General features: G+C 37.6%; 2 protein-coding genes and 1 long non-coding RNA gene across 3 annotated transcripts in view; 1 reads left to right on the top strand and 2 right to left on the bottom strand.

Moving 5' to 3' along the window:
* Positions 1-3,035: 3,035 nt before the first annotated feature.
* Positions 3,036-9,162, bottom strand: LOC136241320 (centrosomal protein of 89 kDa-like). Its single transcript, XM_066032511.1, has 6 exons — positions 9,021-9,162; positions 8,861-8,923; positions 8,282-8,435; positions 5,180-5,467; positions 4,252-4,374; positions 3,036-3,287 (listed from the first exon to the last, which is right to left on the bottom strand). Exons 1-6 carry the CDS (start codon positions 9,064-9,066, stop codon positions 3,068-3,070), a joined length of 894 nt encoding a protein of 297 aa, XP_065888583.1. The 5' UTR covers positions 9,067-9,162; the 3' UTR covers positions 3,036-3,067.
* Positions 9,163-9,199: 37 nt separating this feature from the next.
* On the top strand, positions 9,200-19,152 carry LOC136241319 (uncharacterized). Its single transcript, XR_010694249.1, has 7 exons — positions 9,200-9,333; positions 16,851-17,176; positions 17,238-17,276; positions 18,182-18,216; positions 18,264-18,368; positions 18,423-18,458; positions 18,513-19,152. It is a non-coding gene; the product is annotated as an uncharacterized lncRNA (long non-coding RNA).
* A 3,217-nt stretch (positions 19,153-22,369) lies between these two features.
* Positions 22,370-27,536, bottom strand: part of LOC136241094 (uncharacterized) — a 40,886-nt gene continuing 35,719 nt past the window's right edge. The window contains exons 7-11 of the mRNA XM_066032268.1: positions 24,673-26,425; positions 24,159-24,505; positions 24,048-24,104; positions 23,067-23,126; positions 22,370-22,779 (exon numbers count right to left, since the gene is read on the bottom strand). Coding sequence (XP_065888340.1) covers positions 22,499-22,779; positions 23,067-23,126; positions 24,048-24,104; positions 24,159-24,505; positions 24,673-26,425 — 2,498 coding nt within the window. The 3' untranslated portion in view covers positions 22,370-22,498. The remainder of the gene's footprint in view (positions 22,780-23,066; positions 23,127-24,047; positions 24,105-24,158; positions 24,506-24,672; positions 26,426-27,536) is intronic.

Here is a 27,536-nt window from a genome sequence, read left to right as displayed (position 1 = left end):
CGCGAACTATTCTGATTAACTATGATATTGCATCACGTGATGATAGCTCACGTGATATGGATTGTTTGAAGTTCAGCAAATGGCGGAAGACACACGCTTACTGTGCGTAGAAGAGCTGGAACCCTGGAACCTCTGGAACCTCTGGAACCCTGGAACCTCTGGAACCCCGGAACCTCTGGAACCTCTGGACCTCTGGAACCTCTGGAACCCTGGAACCTCTGGAACCCTGGAACTTCTGGAATCCTGGAACCTGTGGAACCCTGGAACCTCTGGAACCTCTGGAACCCTGGAACCTCTGGAACCTCTGGAACCCTGGAACCTTTGGAACCTCTGGAACCTCTGGAACCCTGGAACCTTTGGAACCTCTGGAACCCTGGAACCTGTGGAACCCTGAAACCTGTGAAACCTCTGGAACCTCTGGAACCCTGGAACCTCTGGAACCCTGAAACCTCTGGAACCTCTGGAACCCTGGAACCCTGGAACCCTGGAACCTCTGGAACCCTGGAGCCTCTGGAAAACTGGAACCTCTGGAACCTCTGGAACCCTGGAACCTCTAGAAAACTGGAACCTCTGGAACCTCTGGAACCCTGGAACCTCTGGAACCCTGGAACCTCTGGAACCCTGGAACCTCTGGAACCCTGGAACCTCTGGAACCTCTGGAACCCTGAAACCTATGGAACCTCTGGAACCCTGGAACCTCTGGAACCCTGGAGCCTCTGGAAAACTGGAACCTGTGGAACCTCTGGAACCCTGGAACCTCTGGAACCCTGGAGCCTCTAGAAAACTGGAACCTCTGGAACCCTGGAACCTCTGGAACCCTGGAACATCTGGAACCTCTGGAACCCTGGAACCTCTGGAACCCTGGAACCTCCGGAACCCTGGAACCTCTGGAACCATGGAACCTCTAGAACCCTAGAACCTGTGGAACTCTACTACATAATACACTTTTATTAAAATTCTGTAGGCAGTTTAGCAACTTTGTTAATAAAAAGCTAAACTTAACGTTTACCATTACTCCTTCCTGTCTTCAACGATTAGATCATATGGAACAATCTTCCAGAGAACATGCATGCATTTTCAACCAGTCATCCTTGAATGGTTTAAAACTATCTATGGTGTATAATTATACTTACTGTAGATCTAGTGTTTACTGTATATATCTGCATGTGTGTCATACTCTGTATAGAGCCCTACACACAGTAATAAAATTAAATAAATCTGCGGTCATTTCTATATAATTATATCTGACAGTATAGCTATCATTTTTTTTGTAAATATAATGACTATAGCTGTTTACAGATGCATGTATACAAGCAAACACTGTATAGCTACATAATATAGTGGGGTTACAAGTGCTTTAATACCTGCAGTAACTTTTTTTTTAATTGCTATTGTTAACACTCTTAAATATTTATAACCTTTTAAGTATTCTGAAATTTTTCAGCATGCAGCTTCATGGAAGCTGCATGCTTATAGATCCTGTCAAGCTAATCAATGCTATCAATATATATAGGCGTGCACAGCTATTGTACAAATATTTACATGCAAGCTGAATGAATAATTATTTCAGTCTGAAAATAATATTGTTTAGGTGCATGCTAACATAACATTTCGAACCCCCTCTCTCTTTCCAAAAGCCTGAAACTTGACTGTATATCCTTTGTTTTACAATGAAACGATGTAGTACCACTTATAGCAATGCTTGTTATAACATGTCTTTACTACCAACAAGGCATGCAGCAACATTATTAGAGTATACCACGCATACATCATCCAATGAATCATTTGAGTGACACCATACAATGTCGACGTCCACCAACAGTCCAACTCATAATAATTTCGCTTCTGAAGAAGACATTAATCTTATATTCACTTGTTCCACACAAAACAACTGGTATTCATCTTAATTACAGTGTAATTGGCTCCTCAAGAATTGTGAATTATTTTTCTATCAAGACCTTTTACACTCTTTTAAGTTTTTTTTTTCACTCTTTGCAAACACTCACTTCCATTAGAATGGTGTACATTATTAATTTTACTAGTAGTTATTTATAAGTTTGGAGACAGTGGGCCATAGTTTCAAACTATTATCCAATTATCATGCACTCCCATACGCGATGTTGCAAAGGTTCTTGAAAACTTGTACATGATAAAACCAGACCGAGTATAGTACTTATCATTTTTCAATATGCACATTAATTTTCACCAATTCAATTAATTTTGGGTTCCTTAAAAAACAAATCTGGATCCAAGTCATTCAACAACTGCTTATCCTGTTCAATAATAATAAACACTATACTTTCTAGCTGTATCATCTACCTTGACTTTTACAACTGAATTTTAATTCAACAGCTTGACTACTCGTAATAAAAAGGATTCCAGGAAATGTACAACAGTATACTGTGCATGACTACTGTATACAGCACCACACATTTCCATACAAATTCAGTTCTTATACAGTATAGCTACCACTAATTGTATTGAATTGGCTGTATAATAGACTATACTATAGCTAAGTGCCTTACACAACAGAACTGTATGCATGGAGATTGAAGAGTAATTATGAAGTACATGCAAAGTATAATACTGACAGTCTGACAGTGATGTACTAAATTCAGACGATCTATATTCCTATAACATAAGCTAGCAAAGTAAACAAATGCCTAAAAGAATTCCTGGAATCAAACCACAATTAATGCCCACCCCATTAAGCACAAATAAAATTATTTACGATTATTATTAAAATACAATGTACAAAATTACTGTATGCATATACAAAAACATATCTACAAGCAGATTTTTTTGGTCTTTTGAAACAAGATTATTTAATTTTTTTTGGAGTCTTATATTTACAAAAATTTAAAACACACAAATAGCTACTTACAGATTTTAAGTGTTTATAAATTTTTGCATTTTTAATTTTTTTTAAAATTTTTTTTGTTTATTTTTAAATTTTTTTGTTTATTTTTTCTTTTTTTTAAATTTTTTTGTTATTCTTTAATTTTTTTTTGTTTTATTTTTCAATTTTTTGTGCTTTTTCATTATCTAAACAAACAAAATTTCATTGTCATTGCTTTATCATTGCCCCACTAATAAACTGGCTGATCAGTTGATCTCTTTGCTTTATGGACTTGTTAAGCGTTACAAAATCCTGGTCCTCTTTAGGAGAATTCAAAGTGACATCATCAAACTTCATTGCTGCCATCATTTGCAGTTCATTTCTTTCCTCACATACTTTAGAATAGTGCACATTCATTTTCATCATCTTCTCTTCCAGAGCTTTGCTCCTGTATAGCAGTATAGTTATTACTTACATACATATTATGTGACCTCGTCTGACAGAACCAGTCTTATAGCCTTCCCAGATATCCAAATTTGACAACCCAAAGCACCCCATGGTTTTATTGAATCTACATGGAACTTTCCTAGTTGTTAGTGCTATACAACAGCGTCAAGTTTGCAAAGTTCTAAGTTGCCACCTTGTTCACAACACAAGTTATAATTTGTAAAGAGTCATGTCAGTTGGAAAGGAAAACTTCAACACACAGGTGAAAACATGTATCAACGGTAACATAACTACATAGGACCATTATATACATATACGTACTGTAAGTAAGATAAACAGAAATCAATCCAAACCAGCACTGAAAATGAGAACAACTAAAATATAAGCAAGAGGGCACAGCACGATGCAACAAAGGGAAGATATTTATAGGATAATTAAATGCACCACAGAAAATGGTTGTAGTTGTCAAGTGATATTTTTTTTTACACTGTAGCTCAACTGTCAGAAAGTACTGGCTTGTGAAACAAATTCAGTAGTGAAAGCCTACACATTCTTACATACTATACTATCGTCTAACCCAAGTATGGTTCGAAATAAATTGTAATGTGAATTCATTGAACTGCCAAGCCAAGACCAGCATGACGAGATGAGGAGTGGGTTGGCACTAGCATAGGATACAATGTGAATGCATTCTGGGCTGGTCAATTTGGGTTAACATTTGCTTCTGTTGGCCACGTATATCTATAACATGGCTACAACATACCACAAGAAGTTCCATGCTTCCAACAGACTCCCATAACTAAGTGCCCAAACAAAGAAAAGCTTATTATATATTGGGTGTGTAGCTCATTGTTATTCAGTGCACATAAACCCAGCCTGTGTGTTGAGCAGTTGAGTTTGACAACCCGGGTTGACACAAAGTTGAAAGTAAAATGGGATCGTGTAAATGGGGTGTTAGTAATCACCTTTGTGTAGATGACTGTAGATCTTGTAGAGTTTGGTTATGTGTATGAGTGATGTTGTTGAGTTGGTCATTGACAACTTGTGAGTTGGCACTCAAGTCTTCATAACGTTTCATTAGGATATCCCTATAGTGAACACAAGTGATTGTGAATCAGTCACTACACATAATAATACTGAGCTTCAAAGGTGTGCTTATATACACATGTACATCAACAGGCTCCATTCTAGTCTATTATACTCCCTTGCACAATTGCAGTTCAAATTTTATAGTGCACTTTACAGGACACACTTAATCACTAACACAGCTAATAATCTTGAATAGGTTGCTTATGTTTAAACAACACAAATTTATTATAATACAATAAAATGTGTGTAAATAACTAGTTTGCCACAAAAAAGTAGCCTACATATACCTTATGTATACCCTACTCTCTTACCCCTACCAAGTTAAGTACCAAGTAACTACCTACTTGAAAGAATCATGAAACTGCCCTTAGTTAGAGACCCCCATTATAGTGTGCAAAGGATCCAGCTATCCCAGAAATGGGACCTCTGTGGCTATGTCAGTTTCAAAATACGTAAGTATATCATAAAACTAAAACACTAGTGTAATGAAACTGTACTTAGTGTGCATGTGTCCTCAATTCTATGCCAGAAAAAATCCAGTTCAGCTGTGCAAAGCTCAACATTTTATATACTGATTATCTGGCCCCCTTAGGACCAAGACATGTCAGATAATGAAAAAGTTCGGAAAATCAAGCCCATTCATTTATATACAGAGCCCTGTTCAGATACTCTAATAGAACATACATCTTAGACAAAATACTCTAATAGAGCAGTCATCATTTCTACTGTTCAGTGTTCAGATAATGGAGGTTCGAATAATCGAGGGAACACTGTACTAACAGTTTCTATGTAGACTTTACGTACCTCTCAGCCCTGAAAATAAATCCTTTACTTCGTGCCTCTTTCAAGTCATGACTCAGAGCCGCAGACATTTCACGATGGTCCTTCAAATTATCATTAAATTCTATGCTCTTATTGTGGTGCTCTCTGTTAGCCACGTCTAATTTGAACATTAACATGTTCCTCTCTCTTGCAACCTGGTGTAGTTGTTGTGCAAGCTGATCCCTCTCTGTGGACAATTGGTGGAGTTGGTTATCTTTCACAATGATTACATCATCCAACATGTCCTTCTCAGCTCTGCATTGGTTTAGACTAAAAGGAAAGTATAGAATACTAGTTCATATACTGGTATACAACTTCTCCCTTTGCTACTGAAATGTCCTACACAAAGTTTTTAAAGGACATAATTTTTCTTGTGGATTAATTTCTAATATATTTAGCAACATAATTCCTTGATAACTATGTATCAAGTCCTATATATAAACAAGGCAGCACACAAGTCTGTGCACTAGCTTAACACTACAGACGAAATTCAAACATGACTTATACAATTAGGTTAGGTGCTTCAATAGGGAGGCTGCTGAGTCAAAGAATAAATTTCCAATTTATATATAGCTGACTGGAGTCATTATCAAATAAAGAGAGCTTATAAGCCCATCCTACAATCCTTGTTTCATCGTGCCATTTGACTTTGCTTCCATAACTTTGCTTTGTGGTATAGGTAATTCAACATAAGCTAGCGTGCGCCTCCCTCCTAATAAGGAATTTTAAATGCTGTTTTAATAGCATTGTTTGGCCATGTTGCAACCATGCTTGAATTTCACCGTTTTCTGAGTTTAAAGCCTTCCCAATGCACTCCTTGGCTCTTACACAGAAAGTTGAAAATACATGTATTTCAAGTCACATGAACTGCCATTTATAAAATATTGGGCATTCTATCATATCTTAATTGACTACTGATATTACAGACAGATATATACATGTTGTTGTGGAGCTTTATATCTGGCATAACTATTCATGCAGACTTTCGTATGAATGAAGCATATTGGAAATAAGTAAGAAACTCCTCAAGCTTCACTTGTTCTTAAAATCTACATATACGTGTGTATAAAAATCCATTTGTAAATTTGTCTTGAACGGATATACAATACGTATTACACAGGCTTTGAAAACCCCTATATAGAGAGGCGTTACAATGATTGAAGAAAATAACAGACCAATTTTCAAGTATAAATTAAAATTCAGTACTATAAGTTGATACAAATTTATAAAGGTTTCTTGATTCAGTGTACGCCATACACAATTTACAAGTAGAAGAAAACATTAAAAAAATTTTAAGTTCGATTAGGAATCATAGCATTAAAAAGTAGAGATATAAGGGAGGTCGCCTACACCTACAGATACACTAGTGGACATTTAATCCCTAATTCAGTCTATACCCATAACTGAATAAATGTCCACTAGTATATCTGCAGGTTTAGGTGACTTCCCTAGACTACCTTTAAAGGTTATGATCCTAAATCGAAAACTTAAAATTCCTCATTTTCCTTCTACTTGTTTGTTTACTTTTGTAACATAATCATGATTGGTGAACCAGCGTATACCACATCAAAAGAAAAAATGGCATCATACTTCATCTTTTCATCCAATCATGCCCCAACCACGTATCAATTACTGAAAAGTGAAGTAGCCATTATTCTTTGTTTTCAGCTATGTTCATTCCATTACACAGTGTTACAAATGTTGAGAAGTGCCACTACAGTCACTACTAAAATATGGATACAAATGTAGGGAACCCATCACACACTAGCTACCATGAATTGACACCTTGCACTGTCAGCAAAGATAAATGGGACACAAAGGAGGGCAAAGGCAAGGCAATAATGTATGCATTCTATGTAATGTGGTATGCCAATAGGCACTGAAGTGACGTCAAACAGTGAAAAATCTATCCTGTAGCCTTAACTATTATCAAGTTATGCTTACCTGAAGGCGTTAGTAAGTAAGTCAAGCAGTAGAATATTCCTCTACATAAAAGATTGAAATTTCATAGCAACCTATTGGAAGCATTTCAGGTCATACTGAAGGTACTTGGGGCTTGGATATACCTAACTGATACTGCCAAAGTGCCATGAAGGTATTGTGAGACTGGTTTCTGACCAATATTTTTTTGTGAGAATAGGCAAACCTTCATAATCCGTAATATATACAAGTACAATAAGTACACAAAAAAATTTAGAACTTTCAACTAGAGTAGGAACCATGGCACATTGATAAAAAGTAATGAGCAAGCTGGAGTACATAGTCACTCGTAGTGCACGATATTAAATCACAGTAAAACAATAAGAAGTGTTACATTCCTACTGTGCATGGTATGGTCCCTACTCTAGTTGACAATTCCAATTTTTTATTGTGTACTTGTTTGCTAACTTTTTTTGCAAAATAAAATTATTGTGACTGGTGAACCCACGCATACCGCATCAAAAGAAAGAAAGGCACCATGTGCCGCAGCATCAATTATCGTCTGAAAAGTAAAGTATCCATTACGCTTTGTTGTCAGCTTTGTTCAACCCATTACACAGAATTATGAATCAAGAAATGTTTGAAAAGCACCTCTGCAATCAAAGTAGCCACTATGAAAAATGTGGACGACTTCCAAACTATCACATGCTACTGCCAAATTGACACTTTTCGCTATCAGCAAAGATATAAATGGGACACAATGGAGGACACTGGCAAGTCCATGAAGAATACTGCGGTATGCCAAAAGACACCTCTCAGGCCGAAGCGACATCGAACAGTGAAAACTCAAGCCCATAGTCTTAGTCGTTATCAAGTTACACTTGTCTGAAGGCATCAGTCAGTTACTTAGTCAGTCACTAGAAAATTCTGTTTAATATTTTTTTTTAAATTTAATTGAAAGCATTTCAGGTTGATCTGAAGGCTTGTTTGGGCTTAGTTTTACCTAACCAATACTGCTTCATCATCGTCAGGGAAAAGTGAGGCTGGTTTTTGGGTGATGTTTTTTATGGGCCATGCCCACTTCTTTGTGGTCCTACTATTCAGTATTATTGCTATACAGTAATATTGTACTGTATGATAGCATAATATTATTAGCATAATCACCTGTCTAATGTCTCCTCAAGAGAACTTGTAGTCATTGTTAACTTCTGTTTCATTCTCTCAATTTCTTCCTTCAGCAAGATTGTCTCTTGCTCCATTTCTTGCTGACCATTCACCTGTAATTCTTCCATCACTTCTATTTCACCCATTGCTCTTCCTGCAAACAGTATATAGTCATCATAAATCAGACAACCATGGTAACAGCATATACATATCTTTTTTATCACTTGACCCATTATATTCTCTAATAGAACAGTCACTTTTGATGTTCAGACTATCAGTGTGTTTAAGGATGTACTGCACTACACATACACTGTGTATTGGGGAGGGATTATTTGAGGACCAACAATAGAAGTTATCCGTTTGACGTCCACTAATATAATCACACTGAACACTCCGTTTATATCCAAATAGATGACTGCTCTATTAGAGTGTTTGTTGGGCAGTAAATGTCCTATTGACTGCAATCTCACTGCATTACAGTGATACACTGGGTATCCCCCCCCCCCCCCCACACACACACACACATACACACATACGCAATGACAAACATACATAAAATGCACTGGCAAATCCACTCACCAGATTCCTGTACAACTGGCTTGAGATCTCCGTCTTCAAGGTCCTCCTTCCGCTTATACTTAGCTATTTAAAACAAAACATAATGGTGATAAGACATGTCCAGCTGTTTAGTAACAACATTGACGCATCATAGATAGATATACAAACTAGCGGAACGTACCGGAAACGAACGAAATCACCTTCGCTAGTGTTAATACCGCGAACATGACAACCCTTCACAAATAAGTCGCACTAAAACAGCACACAAATCACTGAACAGCACACAAATCGCAAACGTCTTTCACCACGAAAGATACCGCGCGTTATGGCGTTCAGAACACGTGATCGTTACTATGGTGATGTGATTTTATCAAAATGGTCGGCATCGAAATATCGCTGTAGAGAACTGATGTTGTGCTGATTGGACTATTTGTTATAATATTATACAACACATACAAGTGGATAGAACCTTTTGTTGAAGAACCGGTGGCAAGGTACACGTACTTCGTGATTATTGCAAAACTCAGTGTATCTACCATCTAGAGATGCACTGTGTACAAGTGGATAAATGAAAATGTTTTAATTAATACATTGAGTAGAGCTCATACATAGCATGTTGGTCACTGTGAAACTGCTAAATCATAATGTATGACTTATTAAGTATACAAAGCTGAGAAGTATGTGTACACAGAAATAAGAGGTATTAAAACAATGGCGGTCGCCTGCACCTGTAGATAGACAGGTTGTCTTAAAGTGTAATTGTTTTAACCATAACCTTTCCATGACGTGTTCTGAGTTTTGTAGGTAAAAACATCTTAGTATTATAACTAGGAATCTGCAATGCATATTGACACGGCAATATATCAATACAGCAAATAAGTATCACGATACGATACTGTACTTAGAAAATATCGATATATCAAAGTTTTCTTGTAGAATAGTCAGTGACTGCTCTAATACTGTAACAGTGATCTAGATACTGAAATAGAAAGCCTCTTTATTTACCTGTGCTATAAAATGCAACGTTACGAGAAATGTGTGCATAAGTGCTGCGGTTATGGCTAAAATATTCTTATCTTCTAAAGACAGTACACTTAGCTAGTATAAAGAACTGCACCACTAAGCAGTAAACAATCTGCTGTATATACTAGCCATCTTGACAACTTATCAAAATGAGGAGTAATCCGGACTAGCCTTTGTGGGAGCATGCATTAAATGTTTGTGGTAGCTAATTGTCTGGGTGGTGTGATAGAGGCAGGTATCCAGGTAGAGATGTGCTTTTTAACAGCAACTCTGTTTCCATGCAAAAATCATATCAGAACACACTCGCTATTATGTCACATCGGTATAATACTGTAGTTTATCAGCATTCACTGTATAAAGAATTTGTATACGTAATGAATGTAGAATCAGTGTCAGCTCTTTAAAGGTACAGATAGATTGGATATTGTTACAACTATTAGCTAATATGCCAGTCATAACTAGCTATGACCACTTCATGATACAGTATCGTATCAAGCAGTTTATTGATGGTGATACGTGATACACAATATGCACTGTACCACAGAACACTAATTACATTGAAACTTATTAATTTAGTAAGGATCCAAGCGATAAAAAAGTAGTGGAATAAGAGATGAGTGATGGTATTACAAAAATCCGTACATTTAGCCGGTTATAACAATTATTTTGTTCAATTCCAAAGTAGGGACTTTCCCACTAAGCTACGCTGTAATACCATCATTCATCTCTTGTTTCACTATAATCTAATGTTGGTAATCCAGGCCCCTGATCTAGGCAGATCTACCGTGCGTTGTCCTATAGTTTTATGTCTTTGTTCACGTACTGTAATGGATCAAGTCTGGTGTGGGTGTCCCTTTTAATTCAAAGTTAAAATTGGATATCACATGAACCTCACGGAGCTAACCCAGACATGTGCAGTGGTGGATCCAGGGGGGACATGGAGCATTCCAAAATATAAATTGCACACAAGATTGAATAGAGCAGTCAATCAAATACTCTAATAGAACAATCACCACATATAGCCTAATCCTCCATCTCCACAGCTGTTGATGAGTATGAAAACTTGCATCTCTGCAGCACTATCCCACAGGCATGCATATTTATACCTTTGTATCCCATTTTATAGTAGGCTGATATGTAACTGAACTTGCTACTTATATGACTGTCACTGATCCTACAGCTCTATGCAGACCACTTAGAAAGGGTTTTAATAATTATATATAATATATACTACTCTACATCAAAAATTTGAGTTAAGAGTACGGTCCAAGGCATCACTCAATGCAAATTGTATAGCTACTACTATAATTTATGTAAATAATTCTTACAAAGTGCACGTACTAGGCCTTCTATTGCATATATTGGGTGTAATATTGCAACTCTATATTAACAACGTACTGCTGCAGACAATAAAACCACACATGCTATCACAAAGGCCTCCCAGTGTGGTTCTAAGAAACCCCTTTGTGGTAATACTCCACTATCAATGTACACAAGTACACAAAAAAATTGGAATTTTCAACTAGAGTAGGGACCATAGCACATTGATAAAAAGTACTGAAACAGGCTGGAGTAGTGCACAATATTAAATCACAGTAGGAGTGTTATATCCCTGCTGTGCTCTCAAGATAACCATAATGGAAATGCACAGTAGGGATATATATCACTTTAACACCTCAGATCAAAGGAAACCACAAGGCCATATTTCAGGTATTGCCCTGACCACAACTGCCTTTGATGTTACAAAGTATCAGTTCCTTTTGATTGGGTTTGAATAGAGCTGCTTAAAATTTTTCATTGTGGGTTTGAATTTAAAATGTGAGCTAGGCACTGATTTGAAGGGAAAAGGATTGAATGAGTCAGCATTGCATAGTTCAGTTACTAGGCATCACTAAATAATTGTTTTTGCAATGTGGGGATTGTTTTTCTACACAGTACATTTCAACTGCATGAGATGCTTCAGAAATTCCCAACCTATATGCTCAAATAACAACTTAAGTTAATATAGGCATCCACAAAGTGGTTATTTGGTTAAAAATGGTATCACTACAACCAGTGAAGCCCACAATCATTTCATTTTGTGACCACAATTAAACCCAAAATTGATGTTTGCAAACCTCTGTATAAAAGTAATGTGGTGAATACCCTTCCTTCACCTATTAAGTGAGCATACCAGAGTGGTATATATTATTTGTATGTGGCCAGAGGGCACGGGTATATATATCAGGCAAATCCCGAGTGGCCATGGTATAACTATTAAATATACAGAAAAAATACACAGTGGGGATGTATCCATTACGCTTCGTTGTCGGTTATGTTCAACCCGTTACACAACAGTACAAATCAAGAACTGTTCGAAAAGCACCTCTGCAATCAAAATAGCCACTATGAAAAATACGGACGATTTCCATTACGAAAGGAAGCTGTCACATGCTACCGCCAAATTGACACTTTTCGCTGTCAGCAAAGGTGAATGGGACACAAAGGACATTGGTAAGTCCATGAAGAATGCATTGTATGTACTGCGGTATGCCAAAAGGCACCTCTCAGGCCGAAGCGACATTTAACAGTGAAAAAATCAAGCCCGTCATAGCCTTAGCTGTTATTGAGTTACGCTTGTCTGAAGGCATCTGTCAGTTACTCAGTCAGTCAGTAGAAAATTCCGTTAAATAATTTTTTTAAGTTCCATATATAGCAACTTGTTGAAAGCGTTTCGGGTCGATCTGAAGGCTTGTTTGGGCTTAGTCTTACCTAACCAATACTGCCTCATCATCACAAGGAAAGGTGAGGCTGGTTTTTCGGTGATGTTATTTCGTAGGCCACGCATACTCCTTTGTGGTCCCTACTATATGGTACTATCATACTGTATGATATTAACACTTCTTATTGTTTTACTGTTATTTAGTATCGTGCACTACTCCAGCTTGTTTCAGATGTGCTATGGTCCCTACTCCAGTTAAAAATTCCAATTTTTTGTGTACTTGTTTGTTAACTTTTTGTAAAATAAAAGTATTATGACCAGTGAAGCCACGCATACCGCATCATGGCACCCCACACGCCCCAGCTACCAATTGTCGTCTGAAAAGAGAAGTACTGTATCCATTACGCTTCGTTGTCAGCCTTGATCACACATTACACAGCATTACAAATGAAGAACTGTTCGAAAAGCACCTCTGCAGTCAAAGTAGCCTATGAAAAATATGGACAATTTCCATGATGAAGGGAAGCCATCATGCACTACTGCCAAATCGATACCTTTCGCTGTCAGCAAAGATGAATGAAACACAAAGGCACAAAATGCCAAAAGGCATGTGTCCAGCTGAAGCGACATCGAACATTTAAAAAATCCTGTAGCCTTAGCCGTATTCGAGTTACACTGTCTGAAGGCATCAGTCAGTTAGTTAGTCAGTTACTCAGTCAGTCAGTAGAAAACTCTGTTAATTCCATAGCAACTTGTTGAAAGCATTTCAGGTCAATCTGAAAGCTTGTTTGGGCTTAGTTTTACCTAACCAATACTACCTCATCATCACAGGGAAAATGAAAAAGGGAGGCTGGTTTTTGGGTGATGTTTTTCATGGGCGACGCCCAAACCGTTGTATAAAGTACTAACATACTGTATGATAATGCCACAATAACTTTGCAGGAACAACTTTTGAAGTTCAAATTCACCAGTACCCTGTTCAAAGACACCCATAATGGTATTATACATTTGATATAACAAACTCTACTTATGCTGGAATAAATCTACAGGAAGAAGCTTGGTTGAAGCCAGAGTAGATAGTAAGTGATGTACAATTTGCTCAACAGCTACTATCCAGCATGTTCACATATGTTAGCTCTAACGTCAAGTAGAAAAAGGTGATCTTATAATTGTGATGTAACTACATAAAACAATTTGTCTATTGTGGACAGTATATTTGCGGTGGTGTGACCAGCTAGCTCAATGCTTGTATATAAAAATGTGACTGGTAGGTTGTGTCATTGATATAATGTAGGGAAGGTTATGTACTTTAGCTAAAGCATTGAATATGATTCCAGCATATACTGTATATTAGGTACAGTATTATACATTGAACACAACATTTGGCACAGAAAGATTTAGTTACTCTAATAGAGCAGTCACTGATGTATGGAACTATAGACATATGAGGATGATAAAGAATTATATAGTCATCATTTTTTTGTGAATAGAAGATAATACAAAAAACAAAGGAGCAAAATACTGACTAACAAAATGCTGCATGTATGTAAAGACAATGGTGCATAAATTCACATCAGACGACAGTAACCTCTCTTCAGCAATGATGGTCATCATTTAAACAGTATCATACACTACGATAATAATAGGGACCACAAAGGAGTAGGTGTGGCCCACAATATAACATCACCAAAAATCAGCCTCAATTTTCCCAGACGACAATGAGGCAGTATTGGTTAGGTAGAACTAAGCGCATAGACAATCGACTCAAAACATTTTCAACAAGTTACTATGGAATTTTAAAATATATATATATATATTTAACGGAATTTTCTAGTGACTGACTGAGTAACTGACTGGTGCCTTCAGACAAGCATAACTCGATAACAGCTAAGGCTACGGACTTGATTTTTTCACTGTTCGACGTCACTTCAGCCCGACAGGTGCCTTTTGGCATACTGTAGTACGTACAATGCATTCTTCATGAACTTACCAGTGTCCCCTTTGTGTCCCATTCATCTTTGCTGACAGCGAAAAGTGTCAATTTGACAATAGCACATGGTGGCTTCCCTTCGTATATAACGGAAATCGTCTGTATTTGTCATAGTGGCTATTTTGATAGCAGAGGTGCTTTTCAAACAGTTCTTGATTTGTACTGCTGTGTAACGAGTTGAACATAGCCAACAACGAAGTGTAATGGATACTTCACTTTTCAGACAATAATTGATATAACTGGGGCACGCAGCACCATTTCTTTCTTTCGATATGCGTGGATTGCAGAGATGCTTTTCGAACAGCTCTTGATTTGAAATGCTGCGTAACGGGTTGAACATAGCTGACAATGAAGCATAATGGATACTTCACTTTTCAGATGATAATTGGGGTGCAGCACAATTTCAGATGTGGTATGCGTGGGTTCACCAGTCATAATAATTATTTACAAAAAAAGTTAACAAACAAGTACACAGAAAAATTTGGAATTTTCAACTAGAGTAGGGACCATAGCACATCGATAAAAAGTACTGAAACAAGTTGGAGTAGTCCATGATATTAAATCACTGTAAAATAATAAGAAGTGTTATATTCCTACTGTGAATTTCATTACTTTTTATCGATGTGTTATGGTCCCTACTCTAGTTGAAAATTCCAAATTTTTTCGTGTACTTGTTTGTTAACTTTTTTTGTAAATAATTTTATTATGACTGGTGAACCCACGCATACCGCATCTGAAAAGGCACCACATGCCCCAGCTATATCAATTATCGTCTGAAAGGTGAAGTATCCATTACGCTTCGTTGTCAGCTATGTTCAACCCGTTACACAGCATTTCGAATCAAGAACTGTTCGAAAAGCACCTCTACAATCCATGCATACCAAAAGAAAGAAATTGTGCTGCGCGCCTCAATCATATTAATCATTGTCTGAAAAGTGAAGTATCCATTATGCTTCACTGTAGGCTATGTTCAACCCGTTACACAGCAGTACAAATCAAGAACTGTTTGAAAAGCACCTCTGCAATCAAAATAGCCATGATGAAAAATACAGACGATTTCCATTTCGAAGGGAAGCCATCACATTCTCGCGCCAAATCGACACCTTTCCCTGTCAGCAAAGATGAATGGGACACAAAGGAGGACACTGGTAAGTCCATGAAGAATGCATTGTACATACTGCGGTATGCCAAAAGGCACCTCTCAGGACGAAGCGACGTCAAACAGTGAAAAAATCAAGCCCATAGCCTTAGCCGTTATCAAGTTACACTTGTCTGAAGGCATCAGTCAGTTACTCAGTCAGTAGAAAATTCCATTGAGTCAAAAAAATTAAAATTCCATAGCAACTTGTTGAAAGTGTTCTGTGTCGATTTGAGAGCTTGTTTGGGCTTAGTTTTACCTCACCAATACTGCCTCATCATCATAAGGGAAAATTGAGGCTGGTTTTTGGGTGATATTATTTCGTGGGCTACAGCCTACTCCTTTATGGCCCCTACTATACAATTACTATCGTACTGTATGATATGTAACATTTTGGTGCAGCTATGTATTCTAGTTGTAACAGCAGCTACAGTGAATCCGACGTTTCTGTTCCATGGGCTACTACCAAGGAAAAATGTTTGAAATGCCTTAAGCATGGAAAAAAAAAACACCACAAAGAAATGTAGAAGTTGAATATGTAGAAGGCTGTGGTCATTCAGGGTTTGCAACCAGCGACTTCAAGGCTGGTGATTTCGTCTGCGAGAATGTTGGAACTGTATGGTAGGTAGACAGCACCAGTAATGATTGGGGTGATATCTGCAACCAACAATTGGATACTGGGTGTTACTGCCTTGGTGTAACTTTGGTGGGAAAAAGTATGTGATCGATGCCACAAATGAGCCCAGCCATCCTGGCCACTGTATAAATCATGCCAGAAGGAATTCCAATCTGAAGATGATGCTACAAAGTATGTTATCAATGCCACAAAGGAGCCCAGCCATCCTGGCCTCTGTATAAATCATGCCAGAAAGAATCCCAATCTGAAGATGATGCCACTTGTTACCTTAGGAAAACCTCCTATTGGTCAACAGCAATTTGGATTAGTGGCTAAATGTGATATTAAGGCAGGACAAGAGCTGTTTTTGACTATGGCATTGATGGAGTTACCATGGCTGCGTTCAGATGCAAAGAAGATAGGGGTTACTATTGACAAGGGTACAAGCAGTAAATAATTAAACAATCTCTTTTGTTCTCTGCATGTTCTCTGCATGTTCTCTAAACAAGTTTTACCAAGTGTATATGTTGTACTACTATGTAGGAGTAGTAAGCCCACAAAACCCGAAGTTCCTCAATATGGTCAACGGCCGCGGCTACCATGCCCCCTGTGTGGAAAACCAGAATTGAAGAAGCTTTCACAGCACTTGAAACAAACACCACATTGCAGCTAAGGAGGAGCATGATAAGCTGATAATTGAGGCAAGAAAAGATAGCATTGATTAATTCAATTTTGTGCAATGCAGTAAATATGAACAATACCACCTAATCAGACATCAACACAATGTTTTTCGCTGGTTAGTATACCAATAATTATTTTAGTAAAACTTTGTACATGTAGATCGGAGATAACAGAAAGGCTAGGAAGAGGTGAGTTCATGCATATATTAATTGTGTTATTAATATTTTGGATGCATACATACATCTACAGAACCACATCATAGCACCCTCACCTATGTCAACATCAGATGTAAGCTTCTCGTACATGTTACAATAACAAGCAATGCGTATGTGTACATCCTAATTTACAAATAGTCATTTGTGACCGGATTTCATATAACAAGGTTTCCACACACACAAAACCAAACTTACGATTTTACCAGAAATGGATTGCTGGTCTAATACACTATCATATTTCACACTGTACTTCCTTCAGCACTGACAAGTCTGGTTTCTGTAGTAGCTTTCTTCCGACCCTGTCAAAGCCACGAGTGGGAGATTGGCGCCGTTAAATGGCCATGGCTTTGTGATAATGGTGTGTAGTGAGCTGGGACTTCACAGAGAGCTCGCCAATAGTGTGCACAGTCAATCTGGAGTAATTTGAGGGCCATGGAGGGCCATGGAGAGCCCAAACTTTGCCTCTGGATTCCAATCGTCTTCTTACTTCATTTTATACCCCTATATTAGGACCACCGTCCACCCCCACCCTCCCACCCTATTACTACCACCGTCCACCCCCACCCTCCCACCCTATTACTACCACCGTCCACCCCCACCCTCCCACCCTATTATTACCACCGTCCACCCCCACCCTCCCACCCTATTACTACCACCGTCCACCCCCACCCTCCCACCCTATTACTACCAGCTGTGATATTATTACCCGCTCGAAAAAAGCTGCCCAAAACAAGGCAAATTTTGGGTATCAGAAATGTATACACCCACTCAGTGATAGCTAGTAAACAGATGAATAATTGGTGCAAATTTTGTTTGCACAGCTGTAGGCACTGGGAAGTTATTACACAATGATTCCTTAAAATCGCCATATCTCCTAACAAAGCTTTGTGCGTCGAAGCCTTGTTTTGTCAAATTCAGTCACATTTATGTATTGTATACATGTGTGCGTACAACTGTAACTTGTGTACATGTACACAGAAATTACAGCACACAAGACATCATTCTATAGCCAGGTACAGTGTTTATATATAGTCCAATACCTACAATTTAAAAATTTCAGCTAAGTTTGTCAGAAGAAACATGCCCTCCTGTGAGCACATCTCCATGCAAGGAAGGTATAATCATATTATTATGATGTCAACATACCACACTTTCTACCAGAAAGGTATTAAAACAATTTAACCATGAAGTACATTTTAGAATGATTTTATATATGCAGAGAAAGATATTGGATACATCATCAGATCTAGTTGAAGTAAACCATGTGACATATAACACAACTACATCCATTTTATGCTGGCTTTTGCAGACCAGTGATATGGAACAAGATGAGTCTGTACCTAGTGATGAGTTCCCACATCTATGCTGTAAATGGAAAGGTCTCCACCCCATTTGGTGGGCATGTTGAGCAGTTCATGTCATACTTGATGGGAATATCTGGTGGAGGCAAAGACAACACAGCTGCTAAAAATATCAAACAAGACATCTGTAAATTTTTTGCTACGTTGTCCATGTACATCCTCAACGCAGGTCCCTGAGACATTCTGTTAAATAAGCATTATCTCCAGGAATACTTGGATTATCTAGAAAAGATCATAGACCAACCATCTATGGTAATGGGTGAAGTTCAAAAGCTAACCTCAGCTATCAACTTTGTTAATTTTGTGAAGAACCCTAATAGCACAGATCACCAGCTGTATTCTTGATACCTAACATCAATTAGCACCCTACAGAATTGGGGAAAGTCTTTCCACAGGCCAAGAGCTAAGCAGAGATCGCACCAATTAAAAGTATCTACAGCCAAGTAGATGTCATTTGTATACATTAATAATTACTTCACTATAAAAACACTGATCTTTAATAACTAGAGTACAACAATGCACAACATGTCTTATTGAGTGTAACATTGATATAGCATATAACTAATTGTTTTGGTTAAATCTAAAATGTGGTATCCATGCAATCATCTCTACATACACTGTTTATTTTTTATGTAGGTACAAATTGCAAATAATCTTTATGAATTTGTCAACTCAAACAACTGCCATTGACAGACACATTTACTAATTTTGATATCAAGCTCCTAAATGCCTACATAACTGCCAACTTGAGTGTCCAGAGACCAGTTGCAGCAGATATATGAAATATGACCATCAGCGACTACAGCAATAGGGATGAAGCTGAAGGGTGTCATCTAATTAAAGTTGTGTGTCAAAACAGCAGCACGTGAGCCAGTTAAGATATTTGTCAACAAAGATATTGGCTCCCTGATGAACATATATCTTCAAGACATAAGAGCTGTCACCAATCCTCAGTGCAGGGAATTCGAAGCTATAGTTTAATACAAACAGGTAATGAAATAACAAATCAGCAAAGTAGCCAAAACCTCAATATAGAAACTCAAAATGCTACTGTTCATAGAAAGGTGATCTCGATGGAAATAAAGAAGCAAAAAAGGGGTTGAATAGATGAAGTCTACAACCAAATGAGCCATATATAGCAGAGCAATTTGCATTCTGTGAGATTTTATCAAAGCACACCATGCAACGAAGAATCCTTTTCTGCCTAGTGAACATAGGCGGCGGAAAAGGGGGGGGGGGGGGGGGGGCTAGGGGGCTAAAGCCCCCCCTCGGTCTGCTGAGGGGGGAGGCTTAGCCCCCTCAGAATGATATCACACCGAAATTATCTTTCTTGGAGTGGGGCTGAAAACCGTGATAAAGATCGAGATACTCTAATAGAGCAGTCACTCTAATAAAGTAGTCAGTGTGTAGAGAGCTATGTAAGGATTTTTATGTAGTTTATCAGCTAGAAATGGTAGCTGGTGAAGTGGAAAGCTCTTGTCAGTTGGTTGTGACTTTTTTTTTTTTTTTTGGTCTCACCTTACCAAACTATAGAAAAGAGTCTGGGTTAGCCCAGCCCCCCCCCTCATATCAACTACTTCCTCCGCCGCTGCTAGTGAACAATACATGAACAGTGCTCCAACTAGTATTTCTCAAATGACCAACGAAGTACAGAGAAAAACTTTTAAAACACAATATTTGTCAAAGAATTAAAATTGTCTAAGTGTTGTATATTATACATAAAATATTGTAGAGCGTCAATGATTTTGAAGCCATGCCAGTGGCAGCTATTCAATAATGATTAACAATGAGTACAAGAAAATGAATAACTAACAACTATAAAATTAACACATCGATAGAAAGCAGTATACCACTGTCATGTCATATCAAGTACTCTGGAATCACATATACAATAAGATGACATGATCTTAAAAAGCAGCACACCAATATGCAGCAGTATAGACTAAGAGAGCTTGCATACAAAATGTGAGTTACAAAAATTAATATGCATATGCTTAACAACTGTTGCTATTTAGTCAGCCATACACACTTCTTGGCAAATTTCAATGAGTCTGGATGAGATGAAAACTGCTTTGTCACTGCTAGTTACCCACACCAATTGCAAGTATCACTGTCAGATGGTAGGATAAGGTTGGAAACAAATATAAATTATATTGAAACATATAGGTTTAGTGCTGACAAGCGCATTAATAATTTTCAATAGATTAGTCATGAATTTTAATGTCTTGTGGATTCTTGAGCACGGCTATAATATCCTATTAATACAAGTGACTAACCTAGAAAACGTGTCCTATTGCACACATAACCACTGAGAATGTCTGTAGTCTTTACTCTTTCCCCAAAGTATGTAGCATGCAGTTGCTAAGAAAGAAACACTTTGTTTGCAACATGGGACAGCTATAGTGCTCATCAATGGGGATATGTACACTACTCTATAGAGTTAGCCACACACCACACTGCACAGGTAGTTTGTACAGGTAACCTATAAAGACCAACCGATTGTGCTTTTATTGTATCAATTATGCTATGGCTGCTCAAGTTTTAATATGCCTCGGTTCCCATGTTTTTGCTAATAAAATTGGGTAAATAATAGGTGACTGGAGCACAGACTATAAATCCTTGCTTATAAAGACGCATTTCACAGAAGAGAGGCGTCTTATTTTGTTAAGACAATATACAACATAAGTACAGGGGTACCATGTATGTACTGGGTGGACAGTACAGGAGCCCTGGCAAGACTTACACTATTAAATCACATTACAGATTATGGCATGCAGAAAAGTTCAATGTAAGCATATGTGTGTGTGCATGTGCATATATACGTGCATGTGCATGCATGCGCACGCGTGTGTGTATGAGTGTGCCATTGTGTGGTTTAGTGAAGTATGTTTGTGTGTGTGTGCACCCACAAAGGCCACAATGGTAAACTTTGTTTCTACTGCATCGTAAATAATCGCTCATAACCATAACCCACATGCCTTATTCTGTACAAACATAAAACAAAATTTTTCATATTCTCCATAAACAGGCAAATGTGATCGTGTATAGGTTTTAATGATTTGAGCTTGATTTTACTGTGTACCATAGTGATTGAAATGTACATAAAATTTTTAAGTGGCATGTGTATTTTAAAGTTTTTTTAAATACATGCAGCAAAATAGAAAATTTTGTGAATTGATTAGTGGGAGTTGCTCTAAGTAAGTCTACAGATAGCAATAGGCATGGCTTTGTTCATACCGACAGATTATGTGATTATCTGTGTCAAGAAACCAAAACTTAATTTCTTTCCTAATTCAGAGTATTCTGCATAAGATACGTACTCCAGAACACTGCATGCAGATTGGATCATATCAACTCATGTACATGTGCTTTGACTTGGAAGCATTCTAAATCTGAACATCTCATCAAACAACTTTGGTTTTTGTAGTGTTAGTTGTTTCATGATCAAAAGTTTCAAGAGTATATATAGGATCAGTAGGTTGGCATATAATAAAAGATTAACTGAAATCAGGAAAAAAATGAGTGAAAATATACAAAAATTGATTACAAGAAAGTGGTGTGTTCTCAATGAAGTGGCAGCTTGTTTTTAGCTGTAGTATATATTTTAGCTAAGCATTGAGGAAATATTTGCAGTTAAACAGCACTGAAAAATTAGAGACTTTATGTGCTCAGAGTTTATACAGATATTTATGCTTGATATTTCACTTATGAAAAATTATTTTAAATTTTCAATAAGTGGGACAGTTGGACCGATGAAACTTGACATAGCATTAGCCAAAATTAATCCATACTCCTACTATCAAAGTTAACAGTTATAAACTATTATAACTAAAGGTAATACAATGTTGCTTAAAAGCATCAATCCTATATATATATATATAGTGTGTGAAGAAGAACTAGACAAGTCAGTTAAATGTGTCAGTGCATGTCTGAGTTACTTCAAGAGGTATTTCTTCCTTATTTCTTCAGCAATGTTGTTGTAATCAGCATTGATGAATGCATCATACACCCTCCTCCAAGTGACCTCAACATTAGTGGACTCTGTATACATTCTAGCCAAAGCAATTTGACACTTGACAACTTTTCCTCTGGCTTCTTCTTCAATTATGTCAATATCCCTTGGCACAGTATGTTCATTAAGAAGAAATGTTGCTAACAACTGCCAATCTGCTGTCTTCTTTATCCACTTCAGTAGCTCAGGGTATGACATCTCCTCTGTAAAATTCATGTATAAACACTCATAACTACTCTACAATATGAATATCAAAATTTAAGAAACAATTCCTCCTAAATTCCTCTCTAAACATTGGTGCAAAACAACCATAATCACATTATAATAATTATGTCTTGACTGAAAGAATTAATATTGAGCAAATTGTGTATAAAATTTTCACAGATCAACACTTGCTTTTTAAGTTCAGTTTACCAATACAAAACTTGTCACAATTTGTTCCAATACTAATAGTTATACCATGTAATAGAACATCTTGTGAACCACTTACTCTTGACTCTGCCTTTCAAACTTGATGCAGTATCAGAAGACATTGCAGGCACTTCCTTATCTATGAAATCAAAAGATGTTATAGACAATTAAGGTAAACTTCCAGCCTTTTAAAGCAAATATGTCATGGTAAATTATTATTCTTTTCCAATTTCCAAAGCAATTTTCACCTGCAGATACAGCAGACAAATATTTTTCTGGCGCTGAAAGTACAATTGTACTAGCTAGCACAAAACTGTTACTTAAATGATTGAGACACCTATCACTATAGGTTAATAGTGTAAGCAATTGCTCTATTAGAGTATATTGATCTTTTTATTCTAGTTATTATGCTAGCATATTAGCAGTGTTTCAGTGGTGCCTTCAAGATAATTTTAATATACTGCAAATAATAATGTAAATTGTAAGTGTAAATTGTTCCTGATTCTTTGTGTATAGTCCTGAGATTATATCAGCACAATGTAGCATTCCTAACAACAATAATTGACCTTCAGTATGTGGACTGTATAGCCACATGTCTCTGGTATAAATGAGGTATTCATTGATATACATTGTGGTATTGTTTTGCTATATAGACACTAAGAAAGAAAAAGTTCATTAATGTTTCACAGTGTTACTTAATGATTACTGTAGTTAACATAATAAATACGTGCAGGTAGTTACAGCCACATCACACAAACTTAACACTTACTATTGCCTGGAACAGAAGGCACCACACCAACATTCTCATTTATACAATACAAAGACTCAAATATCAACATAATGCTATACATAATGGCATGTCATAAAAATCTCTGTGGAAATCTAACGTATTTGTGATATTTTTATTGTGGTAAAACATTAACTTTACAAATGTTAGCACTGTTCACAATAAATAAATAAATTTTTTTAGTGTTCTGATTAAACATAATACTTATACCACTGCTTGTTACAAGACTAATAAAACAATATACAGTAAGATTAGTTTCTACCAACTACTTACTTTCAGCTTTGACCATTAAACTTGATGCTTCAGCAGTAGACGCTACAGGCATATCATCTATACAAACACAATCAGATTATATACTTTACAGGTGGATATAATCATACAAACCTTGATCAGTGACAAGACTGCAGTAATACTCCTTGGGTATTGACTTATCCTTAACAGGACAACGGAGCTGCTTCCCTTCAAGTAGCACCTCAACTCTAGCATGTAGCTGATCACAGTAGAAACATGGGATGTAGGCTATTGGAATCTTTGAAGCTGGCATGAAATCCATCACAACATCTTCAAGCTTTGACTGAAAGAACTCCAGCAGATCTCTACGCTCTTCAGCTAAATGTTGAGTGTCAGCTGACAGGATGATGGACAACTTGATGCAATGCTGCTCTTCTGCTAAACTGACACAGTAATCCTGGCCATTTCCTAGTACCATCTTTGCCTTTCCCTTCCTCAACCTGACCGTTATAAAAGATGAATGTAAATAAATGTAAAATGTTGATTTAGTCTTGACACAATACCTCAAACTAGGTTTGAAAGTATACACTTAAAATACTAAACTGTATGTAGTAATACTAAATTAATAAATTATAAACACACTTTTTAAAACATGAACGTAACTTACCAAACCACATCCTCCTGTTTCTCTATGTTTCTGTTAATACATTCAGCAATCACATTATTGTAGATTGTTGGTGAAATGAAGCAATCAGGGAAATAATAGTAGACTACCCTGACATTGGGATCATCTTCATTGGGGATTTGTTTATCATTTTGTGGATCTTCAGGCAACAGAGTTGGGACAATCATTAATCCTTCTTCCTGGTGAAAACTGTCCTGTTCTTCCAAGAAGTATGTGTTAGAACTGATTTCTGCTAGGAAGCCAAACTTTTTCATGAGATCAACTGCTTCTTGTGTAACAACTTTAGAGCCAGTTATACATTCAGATTTATTGAACAGATCTAACATGTAAGATAAGAAACTGACCAAAAGGATACCATTGTGTATAAGGAGATGAAATGACTTGTCATGACGACCACCAATACGTTTGTAAGGATGAGCAAGGAGAAGGTAAGATATAAGCTTTGTCAACCAATGTGGGGACAGGAAGACAAGCTTGTGAAGGCTCTTTACAGATGAAAAATGCAGAACAGTTCCTCGATCATGGAAGTAATTTAGAGCACCAGCAAATTCCTTGCTATCAATGGCAGCATGGAAGCCACAATGCTCAGAGATGTCATGAAACTCCTCAGTTGTGAGTACACCTTTCTTAGTGGAGAACAGCCTTCTTTCAATCTTCAAGTAAACAATGGGATACTCTTTTGAAAGAATCGGTTGAGACAATTCAAACACAGCATCATGGAGTCTAGCAATCTCTGCTGGATTTCTGCATTTGTTGCTAATGAATATGCAATATTTTCTGAGGGCCTGATCAAGTCCATCACGGTGCCCTGCAAGGTGAAGAGCATATGGCTTTCCCTCCAGCTCATGTGCCAACTGCTGAATAATGTCTTCTTTAGCCTTTTCAGCAGAATCTCCAAGCAAATCAATGTGGGTTGCCACAAGCAAGATTACAGGAAGCAGATCAGCTTTATCATTATCATCTCCGGGAACATGGCATATGGCATGGACAGTCTTCATCCAGAAGTGCACATTCTCTAAATTAGTCATAGAATCAGATCTCAGTGTGCTGGATCGAACTTTGACATTGCTGGCTAAAGGTCGGGAGGCATTGAACACCACCATGATGATGTTGTCCTTTCTGATGAACACTGAATGGGTGCTGTGATACATGACCTGTCCAGCAAAGTCGAGAATGGAAACATTTATGCCATGCTCATCTTCCAAATCAGTGTTTGGTAATTTCATGGCTTGTTTGATTTCAGCAGCATCAAGCTTATTCTCATCACTGCCCATAGTATCTTGAGTAACTTCTTGAACATCAGCACCTTTGGTGTGCTGGTTGGTTGAGCCTTTCCTCCATGGTAAAAAGAATTTGACAGCTTGATTGAGAAATGAGGGCTTTGCAGTAGCTTCTTCCGGCAACAATTCATCTGGATTGTTGTGTTTAGCCAATGCTTTGCTCATAGCAACTTCTCTGTGGCCTTTAGCAGACTCTCTCCAATCTCTCAGAAACTTGTGTTGAAGGCGATCCAAAACTTCCTCATCTGATATTTGTACCCAATCATTTGTATTTAAGATGGAGACATCAGCTCCTTCTGTGGCAGTCTCCTCTTGGTAAGGATCTCCTACCATAGTTGACACTAAACAAGTTTTACCAACATTCTCAGGACCGAATAGTAGCAGTTTAATTCCCAATGCTTTTGCTCTCCCTTTGCTTAGGGCAAGCGCATATGCTATCCTCTCAAATGTATCATCTAATTTAAAAAAAAACAATTTTCATTTACTACACTGGTGGGTACAAATAAGTACATAGAGATCAAGACACACGGTAGTGTGTCGTGCGGCCCAAGAAGCCGGTGCGCAACACCCGTAAGTATATTGACAGGAAGAAAGAAAACGCAATTTTCGCACCTCCGTAGCTCTGTGTTGCCTTGATGAAAAAAGACGAATTTTGCTGTGGACACTTCCTCCACCTTCAGTACTCCACTTTCCAAATTTGAGCGAAATCGCTTCAAGAGTTCCCGAGATATGCGACTTCAAAAATTGGCTTAGTTTCTTCGCGTTTTTTTTCCTTCTTATTTTTCTTCCTCTTTTCGCACACTTACAAAAACTGCTATAAAACGCGAACACAATATCCGATTGCCTTGAAATTTGGCACACTGAGGGGGGTATAAAGGCGCAAGACACACGATAGTGTGTCGTGCGGCCCAAGAAGCCGGCACGCAACCCCGTGAGTATATTGACAGGAAGAAAGAAAACGCAATTTTCGCACCTCCGTAGCTCTGTGCTGCCTTGATGAAACAAGACAAATTTTGCTGTGTACATTCCCTCCAACTTCAGTACTCCACATTCCAAATTTGAGAGACATCGCTTCAGGCATTCCTGAGATATGTGACTTCACAAATTGGCTTAGTTTCTTCGTTTTTTTTTCTTCTTATTTTTCTTCCTCTTTTCGCACACTTACAAAAACTGCAATAAAAAGCGAACGCGTTATCCGATTGCCTTGAAATTTGGCACACAGAAGGGGGGTATAAAGGCGCATCTCGGTACCAACTTTGGCTGGAATACCATAAACAGGCAAAGAGTTATGAGCGATTATGCACGAAAAATAACACCAATATGTTGTCACGCCTACAGGGTAAACCGCCTATGGGAAAAAGCTGAAAATCGGTGGGTGAATAGGTTAACTATTGAACCTCAAACCTTTTGTGGTTTGAAAGAAATCGAGCTAAAAACCAGGAAGATACAGCGAAAAAGTCAACAGTGTGTAACAATTACGCAATCGAGATTAGCTAATAAAAAAACGACTGCTTGCCACGCCTACCAGATAAACCGCTTGGGGTAATGCTTTGAAAATCGCTGTAC

The sequence above is a fragment of the Dysidea avara genome, chromosome 12, assembly GCF_963678975.1.
Source record: "Dysidea avara chromosome 12, odDysAvar1.4, whole genome shotgun sequence".
Classification (NCBI taxonomy): Eukaryota; Metazoa; Porifera; class Demospongiae; order Dictyoceratida; family Dysideidae; genus Dysidea; species Dysidea avara.
The sequence above is the reverse complement of the archived record's forward strand: the minus strand, read 5'-3'. Positions and strand labels throughout refer to the sequence as shown.

Bases quoted from the DNA above. Each gene is read 5' to 3' on its own strand.
- LOC136241320 (XM_066032511.1), bottom strand. From the start codon at position 9,066: ATGTTCGCGGTATTAACACTAGCGAAGGTGATTTCGTTCGTTTCCG. The intron at 8,436-8,860 runs GTGAGTGGATTT...TACTGTTTGCAG, and splicing joins GCCAGTTGTACAGGAATCTG to GAAGAGCAATGGGTGAAATA. The intron at 5,468-8,281 runs GTGATTATGCTA...CTTTCCTTTTAG, and splicing joins CTTGAGGAGACATTAGACAG to TCTAAACCAATGCAGAGCTG.